The sequence below is a fragment of the Macaca mulatta genome, chromosome 11, assembly GCF_049350105.2.
Source record: "Macaca mulatta isolate MMU2019108-1 chromosome 11, T2T-MMU8v2.0, whole genome shotgun sequence".
Classification (NCBI taxonomy): domain Eukaryota; kingdom Metazoa; phylum Chordata; class Mammalia; order Primates; family Cercopithecidae; genus Macaca; species Macaca mulatta.
The window spans coordinates 14682724-14697034 of record NC_133416.1 but is presented as its reverse complement, the minus strand read 5'-3'; the positions used below and the strand labels follow the sequence as shown (position 1 = coordinate 14697034).

Genomic DNA, 14311 nt, shown 5'->3' with positions numbered 1-14311 from the left:
CGGCCGGTCCGGGAAAGAATCCCGCAGGAATGCGCCACCGAGAGGAGGACTTCCCTCTCAGTTCACCTCAGCTACCCCGGAGCCTCTCCCGGGGTCTCAGGCAGAGGCCGTGCGTGCGGCTGCCGACTCCTTTCCCTGGCCGTGAGGGAGGCAGCCCCGGGGGAGGGGGCTCGTTGCGCGCAGGGACACGGTCGCGGCGATCCTAGGAGGCGGTGCCGACCGTATCCCTGCGCCGCTGCGCGAGGCAGAGGCTGAATGAGGAGCTGCGCGGGGGAAGCGGGGCGCCGGGGGAGGAGGTGGCGGGATGGAAGCAGACGCTGGCGTCGCGCGAGCCCGGGGCCGAGCGGCGCGGTAGAGAGGGCGGCGGCGGCGGCGCGCGCGGAACCTTGACGTGCCCCTTTCTTTCTTCTTTCGCTGGGAAGCTGGGAAGCATGAGCGTGCAGCCCTGCCGCTGCGGCGGCCGCCCCGGCTCCTCGCCTCCCTCTCTTCTGGCCACCCCTCGCCGGTGAGAGAAGAGAACGCGAGAAGGGAAGATGGGGGCCGTCCTGAGGAGCCTCCTGGCCTGCAGCTTCTGTGTGCTCCTGAGAGGTGGGAAGAGTGGGGGCATTGGAAAGTTGGTGGGGTTCGAGGGGAGGTGGCCTTGTTTTCTGTGTCTAGGGGGAGGAGAGGGACGGAGGGAGGGAGAAGGGGAGAGGAGCGGGGAGAGGCCTGGTCGTGGGGAGGGGGAGAGAAAGGGGCCCGGGAGCAGGGGCTGCGCGCACCGCCCGGCCACAATGCGGACCTGGCCTGGCTTCCCGGACCTTTCCCGGACACATCGGAGCCTCGATCCCGGCGGCTGATCTTAGGGAACCTTTGGCACCCCATTCTGTCGGGATGACTGAGTGTCTGTGTGCCTCTCTCTGCCTGGGGTCTTCCAGGGAAGAGGGTCTTTGTACGTATTTTGGTTTTTAAAATGTTTGAGCCCGAGATGCTTTAAGGTCGACCTTATCCATCGAAGCCCCCCCACCCACTCGCCACCCCGTTTCGGTGTTTCTTAGTTGAACTTTTAAAGCCCTCTTACTATTTTTTCCAGGCCTTGTTACAGGTAATAATTGGTTTCCGTTTGGGATATAATGATCCTGGGTGAGAGCGCAGTTGGAAAGTGACTCCGGGGTTATAGGTCGAGCGTTTCAGCATTGGGGACATTCTGAGCTTCAGTCCATAATAAAACAAAACATTGCCCTTGTAACCTCTGGTATTCACGGCTTGCCCCTATTTTCGGAGTGTGCAAGTGTACAGTTGGCATTACTAGGGAAATTCATCCTCGTGTGAAGAGGAGCCGGTCCTGGGACCAAAATGATAATTTGCTCTGCTCCCCTGGGGACTGCTTGGCACTTCGGTAAATTGCATAGGCTGTTCTAGATAATTTGCTCTGGGAATCGCTTGAATTCGAGTGTACTATGATGTTTTGAATTGCACTGCAGAGCTGACACATGCTCTGTGACTTTTGTGACAGTTCACAAAGATTTTTGACTGGCCCTTCGGCCGCTCTTCCCAAACTACTCAGTGTTGACCTTGAGATGGCTGTGGAGCATTTTTACCAGCAGAGGAATTTAAGTACTGCTTTTGGATACGGTGGCTTGTAGTTTTGGTTAGTTAAAATTCTCACTGGCGTTCATGGTAAGTTCTTTTCAGGCGTGGGACCTCTGGTCGCTGGAGATTTTTAGGTGTTAACAAGCTAAACTTTTGTTAAGTCCTCCAAACTAATTAAGTTTACAGAACACTAATAGTAACTAATAGTCTATGACAGGTGTATATTTTTATGTGTATTGTGGATATGTATTTTGGATAAGAATGACTTTTTTTTGGAGGAGGAGAAATACTTTCTTCAGTTACTCTATAGTAATGCAGCATTGTGTTTGCATGTTGTATTACTTACACTTGATACTCTAAGCATATTACAAAGTTTTCCCACATGTAAACTCCAGAAAAGGTAGTGCTCATTAGAAATTTGTGGCAGAAAATTTAATGAAGTGTTATGTACTGGAGAGGTTTAATATACTTATTTTATTATGGTGTACTGTATTGAAAGGGGTTTTGCTATAGCTATTAGAAACAAGTGTATTTGACATAAGAATATGTATTTAAGACATAAGGTTAATAGGATTGACAAATATGAGAACCATCTGATTGGTTAGAGTCGTGGGGAAACTTACAACTTGGGATGTTTCTGGTTGTCCAGTTATATTTCTTGGAGGAGAAATGTGTGATGTAAATGCCGTTTGTTTATTTTAACGCTAGCTTTGAGACCAGAGCTGGGTTTGTTCATTATTCGAATTTAGATAGGTTGCACTTGTTTATGTAACAAGACCTGAAAGAGGTAATAGTTTAAATTGTCTTGTTTCCACTAGCAAAGTTTTCAGAAGTGGAGCTCTCGTTTTAAATGTGGCAAAATATGGTGTAAGGTGGTCTTCTAATATGTAACAGTACTGTACTTAGCTGTGAGTACATATTATTTGAAGTAAAACTGCCTTTTGGTGTAAAATATTTTTGTTCATAATTGAGAATTCATTCTTTGAGAATGTCATCCTCTGTTACAGTAAAGATATGTAGTCAACCATGGGCTCTAATGAGAAGAATCTGATTTGTTGCGTTTAGATCATTTTTTTTCCCTACAAAGAATTGGAGGTTTAACATTGGGTGTGATGGGGTATTGTGAGAGTTTGGGAGACCTTCTGTCCTGCGTCCCTGTTGAATCAATAGCAGAAAGCCAGGGAATACTCTCAGTGCTGTGTCCCTATCTGTATCATCACATGACAAGGTATAAAGGAAAGACTGGGGAATTTCAATACTAAAACCTTGGATTTAAAGCCCAAGCGTCACAACTTCATAACTTTGTGGTTCTGGTCTTGTTCACTTCTCTAGGTCTCAGTTTCTTTACTGGTAAAATGTGGATAATGATACCTGACTAGTTTGCAGGGTTATTGGGTGTTTTAAATGAAATAATTATAAAGTGCCTTGTTAATGTTACTTTTTGTTAAAATTTTTGCTTGTTCAGGGACATACCCTCAAATGCTTTCAGGATTTGAGATTTAGTTTGTATAACGTTCACAATTTTTTCTTTTCTTTTTTTTTTTTTTTTTAAAGAGACATAGTCTTGCTTCATTACCCAGTCTGGGGTGCAGTGGTGTGATCACAGCTCATTGCAGTCTCAAAGTCTTGTGCTTAAGTGATCCTCCTGCTTCATCTTCCCAAAGCTCTGAACTATAGGCACGTGCCACTATGCCCCAAATTTTTGATAGATATGGGGTGGGTGTGGGGGTGTCTTGATATGTTGCCCAGGCTGGCCTCCAACTCCTGGCCTCAAGTGATCCTCTCAAAGTGCTGGGATTACAGGTGTGAGCCATCATGCTTGGCCAGGTTCACGAATTGCTTTTTTTTTTTTTTTTTTTTTTTTTTTTTGAGGTAGGGTCTTGCTCTGTTGCCTAGGCTGGAGTGCAGTGGCATGATCACTGCTCACTGCAGCCTGGACCTCCTGTGCTCATGTGATCCTCCCACCTCAACCTCCCAAGTAGCTGGGACCACAGTTGTGTGACATAACACTTGGCTAACTTCTAAATTTTTATAGAGCCAGGGTCTTGCTATGTTGCCCAGGATGGTCTTAAACTCCTGGGCTCAAGTGATCCTCCCACCTCTGCCTCTCGAAGTTCTGGGATTACAGGTGCAGATTCACACATTCTTTATTTATTTTTTTGAGATGGAGTCTTGCTCTGTTGGCCAGGGTGGAGTGCAGTGGCATGATCTAGGCTCACTGCAAGCTCCACCTCCCGGGTTCACACCATTCTCCTGCCTCAGCCTCCTGAGTAGCTGGGACTGCAGGCATCTGCCACCACCCCTGGCTAATTTTTTTGTATTTTTCAGTAGAGATGGGGTTTCACTGTGTTAGCCAGGATAGTCTCGATCTGACCTGGTGATCCACCTGCCTCGGCCTCCCAAAGTGCTGGGATTACAGGCGTGAGCCACTGTGCCGGGCCAGATTCACACGTTCTTAAAAGTGAAAGGGATCTTGGTTATTTGAGCCTCACCACTTTATTTGTAAGTGGGGAAACTCAGATTCAGAGATACTGTAATTTAATAAAGGTAGGTTAATTAAAGATGGGGCAGGGATTTATTATTCATTCTTTAGCAAATATGTATGGAATATCTCCTATATATCAGCCTCTGGTACTGATGGTGAGCAAAACAAACGTGTTCCCTAATCTAATGGGCCTCACGGTTTAGGTTGCCATCCTTACCATTCTCTTAGTTCCATTCAGGTACTGATTAGAAAAAATAATATCTGATTTTCTACAGGAAGTATTTTTGATAAGAATATAGGTTTTGGAATACCATCGGTGTGTGTAATCTGTGAAATACTATTTCTTAGCTTTTTTTTTTTTTTTTTAAAGACGGAGTCTCGTCGCTCAGGCTGAAGTGCAATGTGCATGATCTCGGCTCACTGCAATCTCCGCCTCTTGGGTTCAAGTGGGTCTCCTGTCTCAGCCTCCTGAGTAGCTGAGACTACAAGTGCCTGCCACCATGCCTGACTAATTTTTGTATTTTTTTCTTTTTTTGAGACAATGTCTTACCCTGTCACCCAGGCTGGAGTGCAGTGGCATGATGTCAGCTCACTGCAACCTCTGTCTCCTGGGTTCAAACAGTTCTCCTGTTTCAGCCTCCTGAGTAGCTGGGACCACAGGTGCACACCACCATGCCTGGATAATTTTTATATTTTTAGTAGAGATGGGGTTTCACCATATTGGTCAGGCTGGTCTTGAACTCCTGACCTCAAGTTATCCACCCACCTTGATCTCCCAAAGTGCTGGGATTACAAGTGTGAGCCACTGCGCCCGGCCTAATTTTTGTATTTTTAGTAGAGACGGGGTTTCACCTATTGGTTAGGTTGGTTTCGAACTCCTGACCTCAGATGATCCACCCACCTCTGCCTCCCAAAGTGTTGGGATTGCAGGCGTGAGCCACCGTGCCTGGCCTTCTTAGCTTTTTTTGAGGAGGCTTGTTACATAAAAATTATTTGTTACTTTTTTTTGTTTTGGTGGGCTGGTGGTAAATATTGTTGGAACAAACCACTAATGTTTCGCATCTTGTATTTCTATAGAAGTGATCCTTTTCTTCCTTTAAAATCAGGTATTATAAAGTTTTGGGGAAGTAGAACAAATTTTGGAGTGGGAATCAGGAGAATTAAGTTATGGTTCTGAATTTGCTGTGTAACCTTGTGTAATCTCTGTATACTTTATTTGGAGATTAGAATTCGTGTTAACACATTAAGGGTTCTGAAAAGTCCTGAGGTAAAGAGAATGGTTTTAACTTTGTTTAACCTATTATTTTCCAAACTTGTCAAGTATTACGTTAATATTTGTTGACAATTTCATATAAATTAATTTGTTCCTGTCATCCCTATTTACTTACCTGCTTCAGGTTTGCTCATTTGGCTAGATAATTTGTCTGGTTATTAAGTTTTAAGGTTTTAGCTTGTTATCAGAAGGGCTAATAGTGATTTCCTGTGGTTCAGTTTTTAAGAGATTTTTTTCCTTTGCTTTAATTGGAAGTTTTTCTATTTGCTGTACTCAACTACTGTGTCCTTCTATATGCTTTGGCTGTCAGAAAAGACTGTTTAAATATCAAAGGGGATTCTGGGAAGGGATATATTAATGGAAATATTTTATGAGACCGTATATTTTTTGTTTAAATATTTTGAGCATACTGGAAAAACAATGTTTAGTGCTATTTAGGCCACGTGTAACTACTCTGAGAAAGATCATTTTCATTATAGAAATTCTATTGAAAGTTTATACTTAGAGAAGACTATATAGAAGGTACTATAGTTGAAATACATGACTTGTTGTTAAACAGAAGTTAAACTCTTCTGCCACTCTGTGTTCCTTTGGACAAGTTATTTCCTTTCCTGTTAGGTGGGGTTATAACTTACAAGGCTTCGTGAGAACTGATGAAATGTTTGTGAAGGGGTAGTACAGCGCACAGTCAATAGTAGACATTGAATAAATGGTTGCTTTTATTAAGATGGCCAAATTAAAAGAAACATTATGCTCTGGAAAGACTGGTAAAACATTTTAAGTGTCTGCTGTGTCCCGGGCACTGTTTTTGGCAGTTGATAGTTTTAGGCCAGTGGTTTTGGAATTTTTTTGATTCTTCTGCAACTGAAATAAAAGCTCCATGAAATACTTTTACTTATGACAGTTTCTGTTTTGATATAAAGCGGAATGACAATTACTTACTAAATTTATTTTCTAAAGGATTGCCGCCTTAACTATTTTAGGTGATGATTATTGTAAATAAGCTAGAGAATAGACAGTTCAAATGATTGTGATACTTATTAAAGAGTTAAGTATGGGCAAAATAATTTTATCAAGACATCTAATTGAGAAATTGCATTATTTGTTCGCAACAATTACTCGGTGGATTTTTTTCTGTGGAGTGGCTGGATACTATACTGAGTTTCTGCATTGCATGTTTTCGCTTTGGATAAGGGTGTTTATCTTCTGTAAAGTAAGTGTCACTTCAGTGAATAAAACACTTTTATATGAATAATTTTGAAATTTAGTCAAATATACATAAGAACAGGTTGTTTGCTCTTAAAATTATTTGTCTTAAAATACAGTTTGTCAGTACATTAATACAAGGAAACAAGGTTATTTGGTATTATTCATATATGCTTTTGTTTCTCAAGCTGTTCGTGTTATTTGTGGCAGTGAGTATTCTCACTAAAGGTTCAAGCTGTTTGGGTGTGATGCTAGAAAATATTAAAATGTGCTTGGACTCTGGTGAAGATTATTGATTCTTTGATACTGTGATCCTTTTAGCAGTATCATAACTTGTAGTTTCTGTAATATCTTGCTTGGAAGGGCCACGTATAAGTGGTTAAATATTTTGGAACTAATTTCAGGAGGAGATTGGGGATACAAAATGAAATTATATTTTCAGGCAAAAAACTACATTAAGTTATCTAAGTTATTAACACCAGGCCTAAAGTTATTGATGAGACTCAATAACATGCCAAGCAGTAGTCTTTTTTTTTTTTTTTTTTTTTTTTAATAGATGGAGTCTCGCTCTGTCACCCAGGCTGGAGTGCTGTGGCATGATCTTAGCTCATTGCGACCTCTGCCTCCTGGGTTCAAGTGATTGCCTCAGCCTCCCAAGTAACTGGGATTACAAGCGCCCACTATCATGCCTACCTAATTTTTGTGTTTTTAATAGAGATGGGGTTTCACCATGTTGGCCACGCTGGTCTCGAACTCCTGACCTCAGGGGATCCACTTGCTTTGGCCTTCCAAAGTGCTGGGATTACGGGCATGAGCCGCTGCACCCAGCTGTCGTCTTTTTTTTTCCCCAGGAAAATAGTCACCCAAATATTGGAAACCTACCTTTATCAAATTATATATGTTTGACTGGGAGGCTATTTTTCTCTAATGGTTTTAGTCATTGTTTTATCACTACTAGACCCAAACTATAAGTAAAGGATTACAGGGATAGGAGTCTTCCTCACTATTGACTGGCTTTATTGGTAGGTATAATTTAAGTACTATATATCCATATATCCAGCTTAAAGATACTATATTGTGCAAGTCTGAGAAAGGTGACAAGTGAACTTCATTACCTTGAATTCTTAGCTGTGCATTATATTGTCTTTATTTGTAACATTCTAGATCTATGCTAATGCAGAAATAGCTTTTGATGGAAAGTTTTTGAAGAAAAGATGTTTTTCCCCTTTATATGCGCTGTGTACCAGAGGTTTGCACATATTGAGCGCTGTAAATTTTACATTTAAAGTAATATAAAAAGATGTGAATTTTTATGACTTTTATTTGGAATGTCATTTTGTGTTTTGTCTCAGTCGTTCATTAGCTATAGTTAAGTTATAAATTTGTAACGATTACAAAGATTTCTTAGTCTGGGTCATGGTGGCTCAGTGTGAGCCCATCTCTTTGGGAGGCCAAGGCAAGAGGATCACTTGAGGTCAGGAATTCAAGACCAGCCTGGGAAACATAGCAAGACCTCCATCTCTATAAAAAAAATTAAAAAATTAGCTGGTCATGATGGCACATGCTTGTAGTTCCAGCTGCTTAGAAGGCTGAGGCAGGAGGATTGCTTGAGCCCAGGAATTCAAGGCTACGGTGAGCTGTGATCATGCCACTGCACTCCATATGACAGACAAAACCCTGTCTTTCAAAATAAATAAAGATTTCTTAGCACAGATTAGATATATTAAATAGACTACTAAAAAAAAAATCAACATGTCCTTGTCTGAGATTGAATTCAAGGTGTGGATTACATAATGTGTTTTCTGGTTTCAGGATATAATTATTGCATTAATATAATTAGTTTTTTTTTTTTTTTTTTTTGAGACAGCGTCTCACTGTGTTTTCTAGGCTGGAGTGTGGTGTGATGCTATCACGGCTCACTGCAGACTGGACCTCCTGGGCTCAGGAGATCCTCCTGCCTCAGCCTCCCAAGTAGCTGGGACTACAGGCACGTGCTACCACACCCGGTTCATTTTTAATGGTTTTTTTTTTTTGGTTTTTTTTTTTTTTTTTTTTTGTAGAGACAGGGTCTTACTATGTTGCTCAGACTGGTCTTGAATTCCTGGGCTCACGCGATCCTCCCGCCTTGGTTTCCCAAAGTGCTGGAATTACAGGCATGAGCCACCGTGCCTGGCCTCAAGTACTTTTTTCTTTCTTTTCTTTTCTTTTTTTTTTTTTTTTTCCATTAAGCCCCTTCTATCAAGTACTTTTTTTTTTTTTTTTTCTTGAGACAGAGTCTTGCTTTGGAGTGCAGTGGCGCGATCTGGGCTCACTGCAAGCTCCGCCTCTCAGGTTCACGCGATTCTCCCACCTCAGCCTCCCGAGTAGCTGGGACTACAGGTGCCTGCCACCACCCCTGGCTAATTTTTTTTGTATTTTTTTAGTATAGATAGGGTTTCACCGTGTTTGCCAGGATGGTCTCGATCTCCTGACCTCGTGATCCACCTGCCTTGGCCTCGCAAAGTGCTGGGATTACAGGCGTGAGCCACCGCACCAGGCCTATCAAGTACTTTTTTAAACCAAGTTTTTTGGAGATACCATTCACATACAGTAAAAATTTCCATTGTACAATGTCTAATTCAGTGACTTTCAGTATAGTCACAGGGTTGTACAACACCACCACTGTCTCATTCCAGAATGCTTATTCCCCGCTCCCTGAAAATGCATACACTTCCCATTTCTCCCTTCCCTCAGCCTATGGTAACCATGAATTTACTTGCTGTCTCTATGAATTTGCCTACTCTGAATATTTCATATAAATGGAATAAAATATGTGGCCTTTTGTGTCTAACTTCTATCACTTAGCACATTTTCAGGGTTCATTCATGTTGCATGTGTCAGTACTTCATTCCTTTTAATGGCTGAGTAATATTCCATTGTATGGATATATTAAATACTTTCAAATGAGTGTAGATTTGATTATTGGAGTCTTTACCTTGAGAAATTATTTCTGAATCTCAGCTTTTGAAGTTACTAAAATATATGTTAAAAAATATGTTTTTTTTGAGACAGAGTCTTGCTTCATCACCCAAGTAGGAGTGCAGTGGCACAGTCTCCGCTCACTGCAAACTCCACTTCCTGGGTTCAAGTGATTCTCATGCCTCAGCCTCCTGAGTAGCTGGGACTACAGGTGTGTGCCACCATGCTGGCTAATTTTTGTATTTTTAGTAGAGACGGGATTCGGCCATGTTGGTCAGGCTGGTCTCGAACTCCTGACCTCAAATGATCTGCCTGCCTCAGCCTTCCAAAGTGCTGGGATTACGGGCATGAGCCATCACTGTGGCCTATGTTTGTTTGTTTTAAGCTGGGGTCTCTGTCACCCAGGCTGGAGTGCAGTGGCACGATCATTGCTCACTGCAGCCTGGACCTTCCCAGGCTCAGGTGATCCTGTGCTCCCACCTAAGTTTTTGTATTGTTTGTAGAGATAGGGTTTCACCATGTTACTCAGGCTAGCCTTGAACTCCTGGGCTCAGTGATCCACCTGCCGCTGCCTCCCAAAGTGTTGGGATTACAGTCATGAGCCACCGTGCCTGGTCTAAAAAATACTTTAAGTTCCCGTTTTTCTGCTGGAGAAGCACTAAATAGTTCACCAGTATCTTGTGTTTCTGAATATCCCTGTTAGTTGTCCTGTCACAGTTAAATCTTTTTACTAAATTCATATCTAGAGTAAGAAAATAGAAGGAGTATTAGAAATGACCTGGGCCAACTCCTTTGTTTTATAAATCAGAAAGATGAATGACTAAGGCCAGAGTGTTTGTACTCTGGACAGTAATTTTACATGCAGGACTTTTTGTATGTACCTAACTTTACCTGGGCCTTATTGTGGTTTTGAAAGAGATACTGATGACTTTGATAAAGAGAAATACATATTAATGTAAACTTTGGCATTTGCCAATAGGTAGTTTGTGATAGTACTTACACTGTAAATAAAAACAAAGCTGAGGCCAAGGTGCAGTGACTCACACCTGTAATCGCAGCACTTTGGAAGGGTATGGCAGAGTATCGCTTGAGCTTAGGAGTTTGAGACCAGCCTGGACAACACAGTGAAACCTCATCTCTACAAAAAAATACAAAAAAATTAGCCAGGCCTGGTGGTGTCTATAATCCCAGCTACTTGAGAGGCCGAGGAGAATCGCTTGAACCCGGGAGGCGGAGGTTGCAGTGAGCCAAGATCGTGCCACTGCACTCCAGCCTGGGTGACAGAGTGAGACTCTGTCTCAAAAAAAAAAAAAAAAAAAAAAGTGACCAAACCCAAAAAGCAAAAACAAATCTAGACTTAGGTAAGGGGAGACTTTATTTGAAAGGATTTTTGCAGTAGAAGCACGTGCTCACTACAGGATCTGCAACACATTTCAAAATCAAACCAAAAAAGGCTTTTCTTTTATAGAAAGGAGAAGTAAGCAGGGCTTGCAGGAACTTTGTGGGAGCGTGGGCCAAATAGGTAGGGGTGAGCAGATTGCATGACCAGGACTGTTTAACTGGAAAGCATTTTATTTATTTTTTCTGCAGTCAGCTGATGGTCAGAATGAGGGAAGAAGTTGTGCATTTACTTTCTTAAACTTAGGGCAAGCCAAAGTTTAGGAATTTGTGGGGAGAATGGAATCCTGACTAAAGTTTATTCAAGCCAAGTCAGTGAGTAAGTAATGGGCAGTTGTGATGAGCACTGGTCAGTCCCCCTGTTGTTTAAAACAAAATCAGTCACTGTTGACAATGCAATAAGAGTCATTGAGAAGTTGATCTCATTAGATTTGACCTGATTATTTACATAGGTGTAGCAAGAATAGTAATCTGTCATATAATAGGTCTTTTAATACTGCCTTGCTGAAAGTTTTTTTAAGAAATATGATTGGACTTTAAAATGCCTCTTGAGGCCGGGCGCGGTGGCTCAAGCCTGTAATCCCAGCACTTTGGGAGGCCGAGACGGGCGGATCACGAGGTCAGGAGATCAAGACCATCCTGGCTAACACGGTGAAACCCCATTTCTACTAAAAAATACAAAAAACTAGCTGGGCGAGGTGTCGGGCGCCTGTAGTCCCCGCTGCTTGGGAGGCTGAGGCAGGAGAATGGCGTAAACCCGGGAGGCAGAGCTTGCAGTGAGCTGAGATCCGGCCACTGCAGTCCAGCCTGGGCGATGGGTCTCAAAAAAAAAAAAAAAAAAAAATTGCCTCTTAAGACTATAAAGGTAAGTCAAGAACTGACCATCAGATTTCACTTGCAATATCTATAAATTTGGGTGAATTCCTTTCCTGAAGTTCCCAAAATATTCTAGGATTTTTGAGCCTGCCGGGAAGTGATCTTGCTTAATTCACCTGCAAGGCTGGTGAATTAAGCCAGTTACCAGGCCAGTTTTCCTAAGAGGACTGTAAGCATTGGTTCATAAAGTCAACTGTAACTTAAAAGTGTCTGGTCATACCTGATTAAATGAATATCTTCAAATGTGGCATTCCAAAGGCTTGGTTGCATAAGTAATGTTTCCAGCTAGGAGGCAGACTCATTGAACCTTTGCAAATAACTATATTGCCATGAAAATAAAAATACTCAAGAGTTTTTGAATTCTGGAGGAGTAAGGCGGGGGAAAAAGATAAATGTTTATTTCGGTTTACAAAAGCATAGTATCCTTAAATTATTGTCGGTTATAGATAGCTTCAGAGAAAAGAGAAAGGGGTTCCTTATATCCAGAAAATAGGACACTAAGGCATCAGCAGTATTTCAAACGAAACCCCTAATCATCCTTCATCAATTTATTCAGTCCTATGTAATTAATTCTTGTTCTGCTGGATTTGTGTTAGCAGTCTCACGAACCCATTTGTTTCTCTACTAGCTGTTTGGAAATCCTGACTCAGTCCGCTGGTGTGGTCTCAGAGTTATTTAAGTGATGCCATCAGAATCCTGTGTTCAGGTTACCTGGCATAGTCGTTTTTCTTTTTCTTTATATATTTTTTTGAGACGGAGTCTCACTTTGTCACCCAGGCTGCAGTGCAGTGGCGCAATCTTGGGTCACTGAAGCCTTGACCTCCTGGACTCAAGCGATCCTCCCATCTCAGCCTCCCTCGTAGCTGCGACCACAGGTGCGTGCCACTACGCCCAGCTAATTTTTTTTTTTTTTTTTTTTTTTTTTTTTTAGAGAAGGGGTTTCGCCAAGTTGCCCAGGCTGGTCTGGAACTCTTGGGCTCCAGTGATATGCCCACGTCAGCCTCCCAAAGTGTTGCTATTAGAGGCTTGAGCAACCACACCTGGCCCATAGCCCTTTTTTATTGAAGACAAGTGCAGTCTGGCCTGTAGCTGATTTGTAAGTGCTTTCAGGGAAGCATCAGAGTAAAACAAAACTATCTGTAGATGATGAAAGACTTAAAACGGTGATGATTAACCTATTACTGATAATCTTAAAAGTGAAAGATCTTATGAAAATTTGTTAGAAAAGATAATGAAATTGACAAGGAAGTTTGATTTTTGTGGCACGCAAACTAAATCCAAAAATGTGTTAGACAAAAGCATATCTATAAGCATAATGATTAACCTTATTTTATTTTATTATTATATTTTCAGACAGAGTTTTGCTCTGTCGCCCAGGCTGGAGTTCAGTGGCGCAATTTCGGCTTGCTGCAGCCTCCGCCTTCTGGGTTCCAGTGATTCTCCTGCCTCAGCCTCCCAGGTAGCTGGGATTACAGGCACGTGCCACCACGCCCCGCTAAGTTTTGTATTTTTAGTAGAGCCAGGGTTTTGCCATGTTGGCCAGGCGGGTCTCAAACTCCTCATGTCAGGTGATCTGCCTGTGTCAGCCCCCTGAAGTGCTGGGATTAAGGTGTGAGCCACCGTGCCCAGCCGATTAACCTTATTTTAAAGAACAGTGGCTAGTACATGTCATTTATGTATATAGATGAATGTATTCATTGCAGAGAAAAAAATCTAAAGACATACAATCCTAAGATGTAATGGCCCACGAATATGTCAAGCATGTATAGAGTATATCAAGATTATCAAGGAAAAATATTTAGCAGTCTGGAGTAGGTCCTTAACTTCTATGTAATGTCATTCCATAAGTAAATGATGTGAATTCTTAACTGAGAACCATTAGCCAAACTAGAAGATATTATATTCAAATTAAAGAAGTCAAATTATGACCAAGTTAACACTGAGAAAAAAAAATCCCTGAAATTATGACTGATGACATTATACTGTTGTCTAATACCAGGCAAAACAGCACCAGAACTCTGATTAATGGACATGGACAATGAGGGCATTGATGAATTTCTAGGAGCTTTATACCTTCATAGAACTTCCAGAATATCCCTATTAATAACATTCTACCTATACAAATTTAACTTAGGGAGGGTAAGCCTCTCTTACTTTGACAGTGCTTTCCATATGACCTATAATGTTTGATCAAATAAACTATTATTTTTAATATCTCTCTTTTACAAGGTGAAGGAAATTTTGATTTTCTAGGGCCCCTCAGGGGAAATCTCAAAGAGATTGGTGCAAAAGGCGTCATTTAGGAGGTTTGAATATTTGATTAAATAGGATCATGGGCCACTGTGGAAAAAAAACACTTGGCTACATATTTAACCAAAAGTGACTGGAAAAAAAAAAAAAGATTTTAGTTCAGTGCAGTGGCCCATGCCTGTAATCTTAGTGCTTTGGGAGGGAGGCCAAGATGGAAGGATCACTTGAGGCCAGGAGTTTGAGACCAGCCTGGGCAACATGGTGGGATCCTGTCTCTACAAAAATTTAAAAAT

General features: G+C 41.8%; 1 protein-coding gene across 4 annotated transcripts in view; it reads left to right on the top strand.

Annotated features, from left to right (window-relative positions):
• Nucleotides 1-221: 221 nt before the first annotated feature.
• The window catches only part of LRP6 (LDL receptor related protein 6), a 148913-nt gene continuing 134823 nt past the window's right edge, over nucleotides 222-14311 (top strand). For 3 of the 4 annotated variants that reach the window (XM_077952451.1, XM_077952450.1, XM_077952449.1), the window contains exon 1: nucleotides 222-588. In XM_077952451.1, coding sequence (XP_077808577.1) covers nucleotides 534-588 — 55 coding nt within the window. In that variant the 5' untranslated portion in view covers nucleotides 222-533. 4 annotated transcript variants of the gene reach the window in all.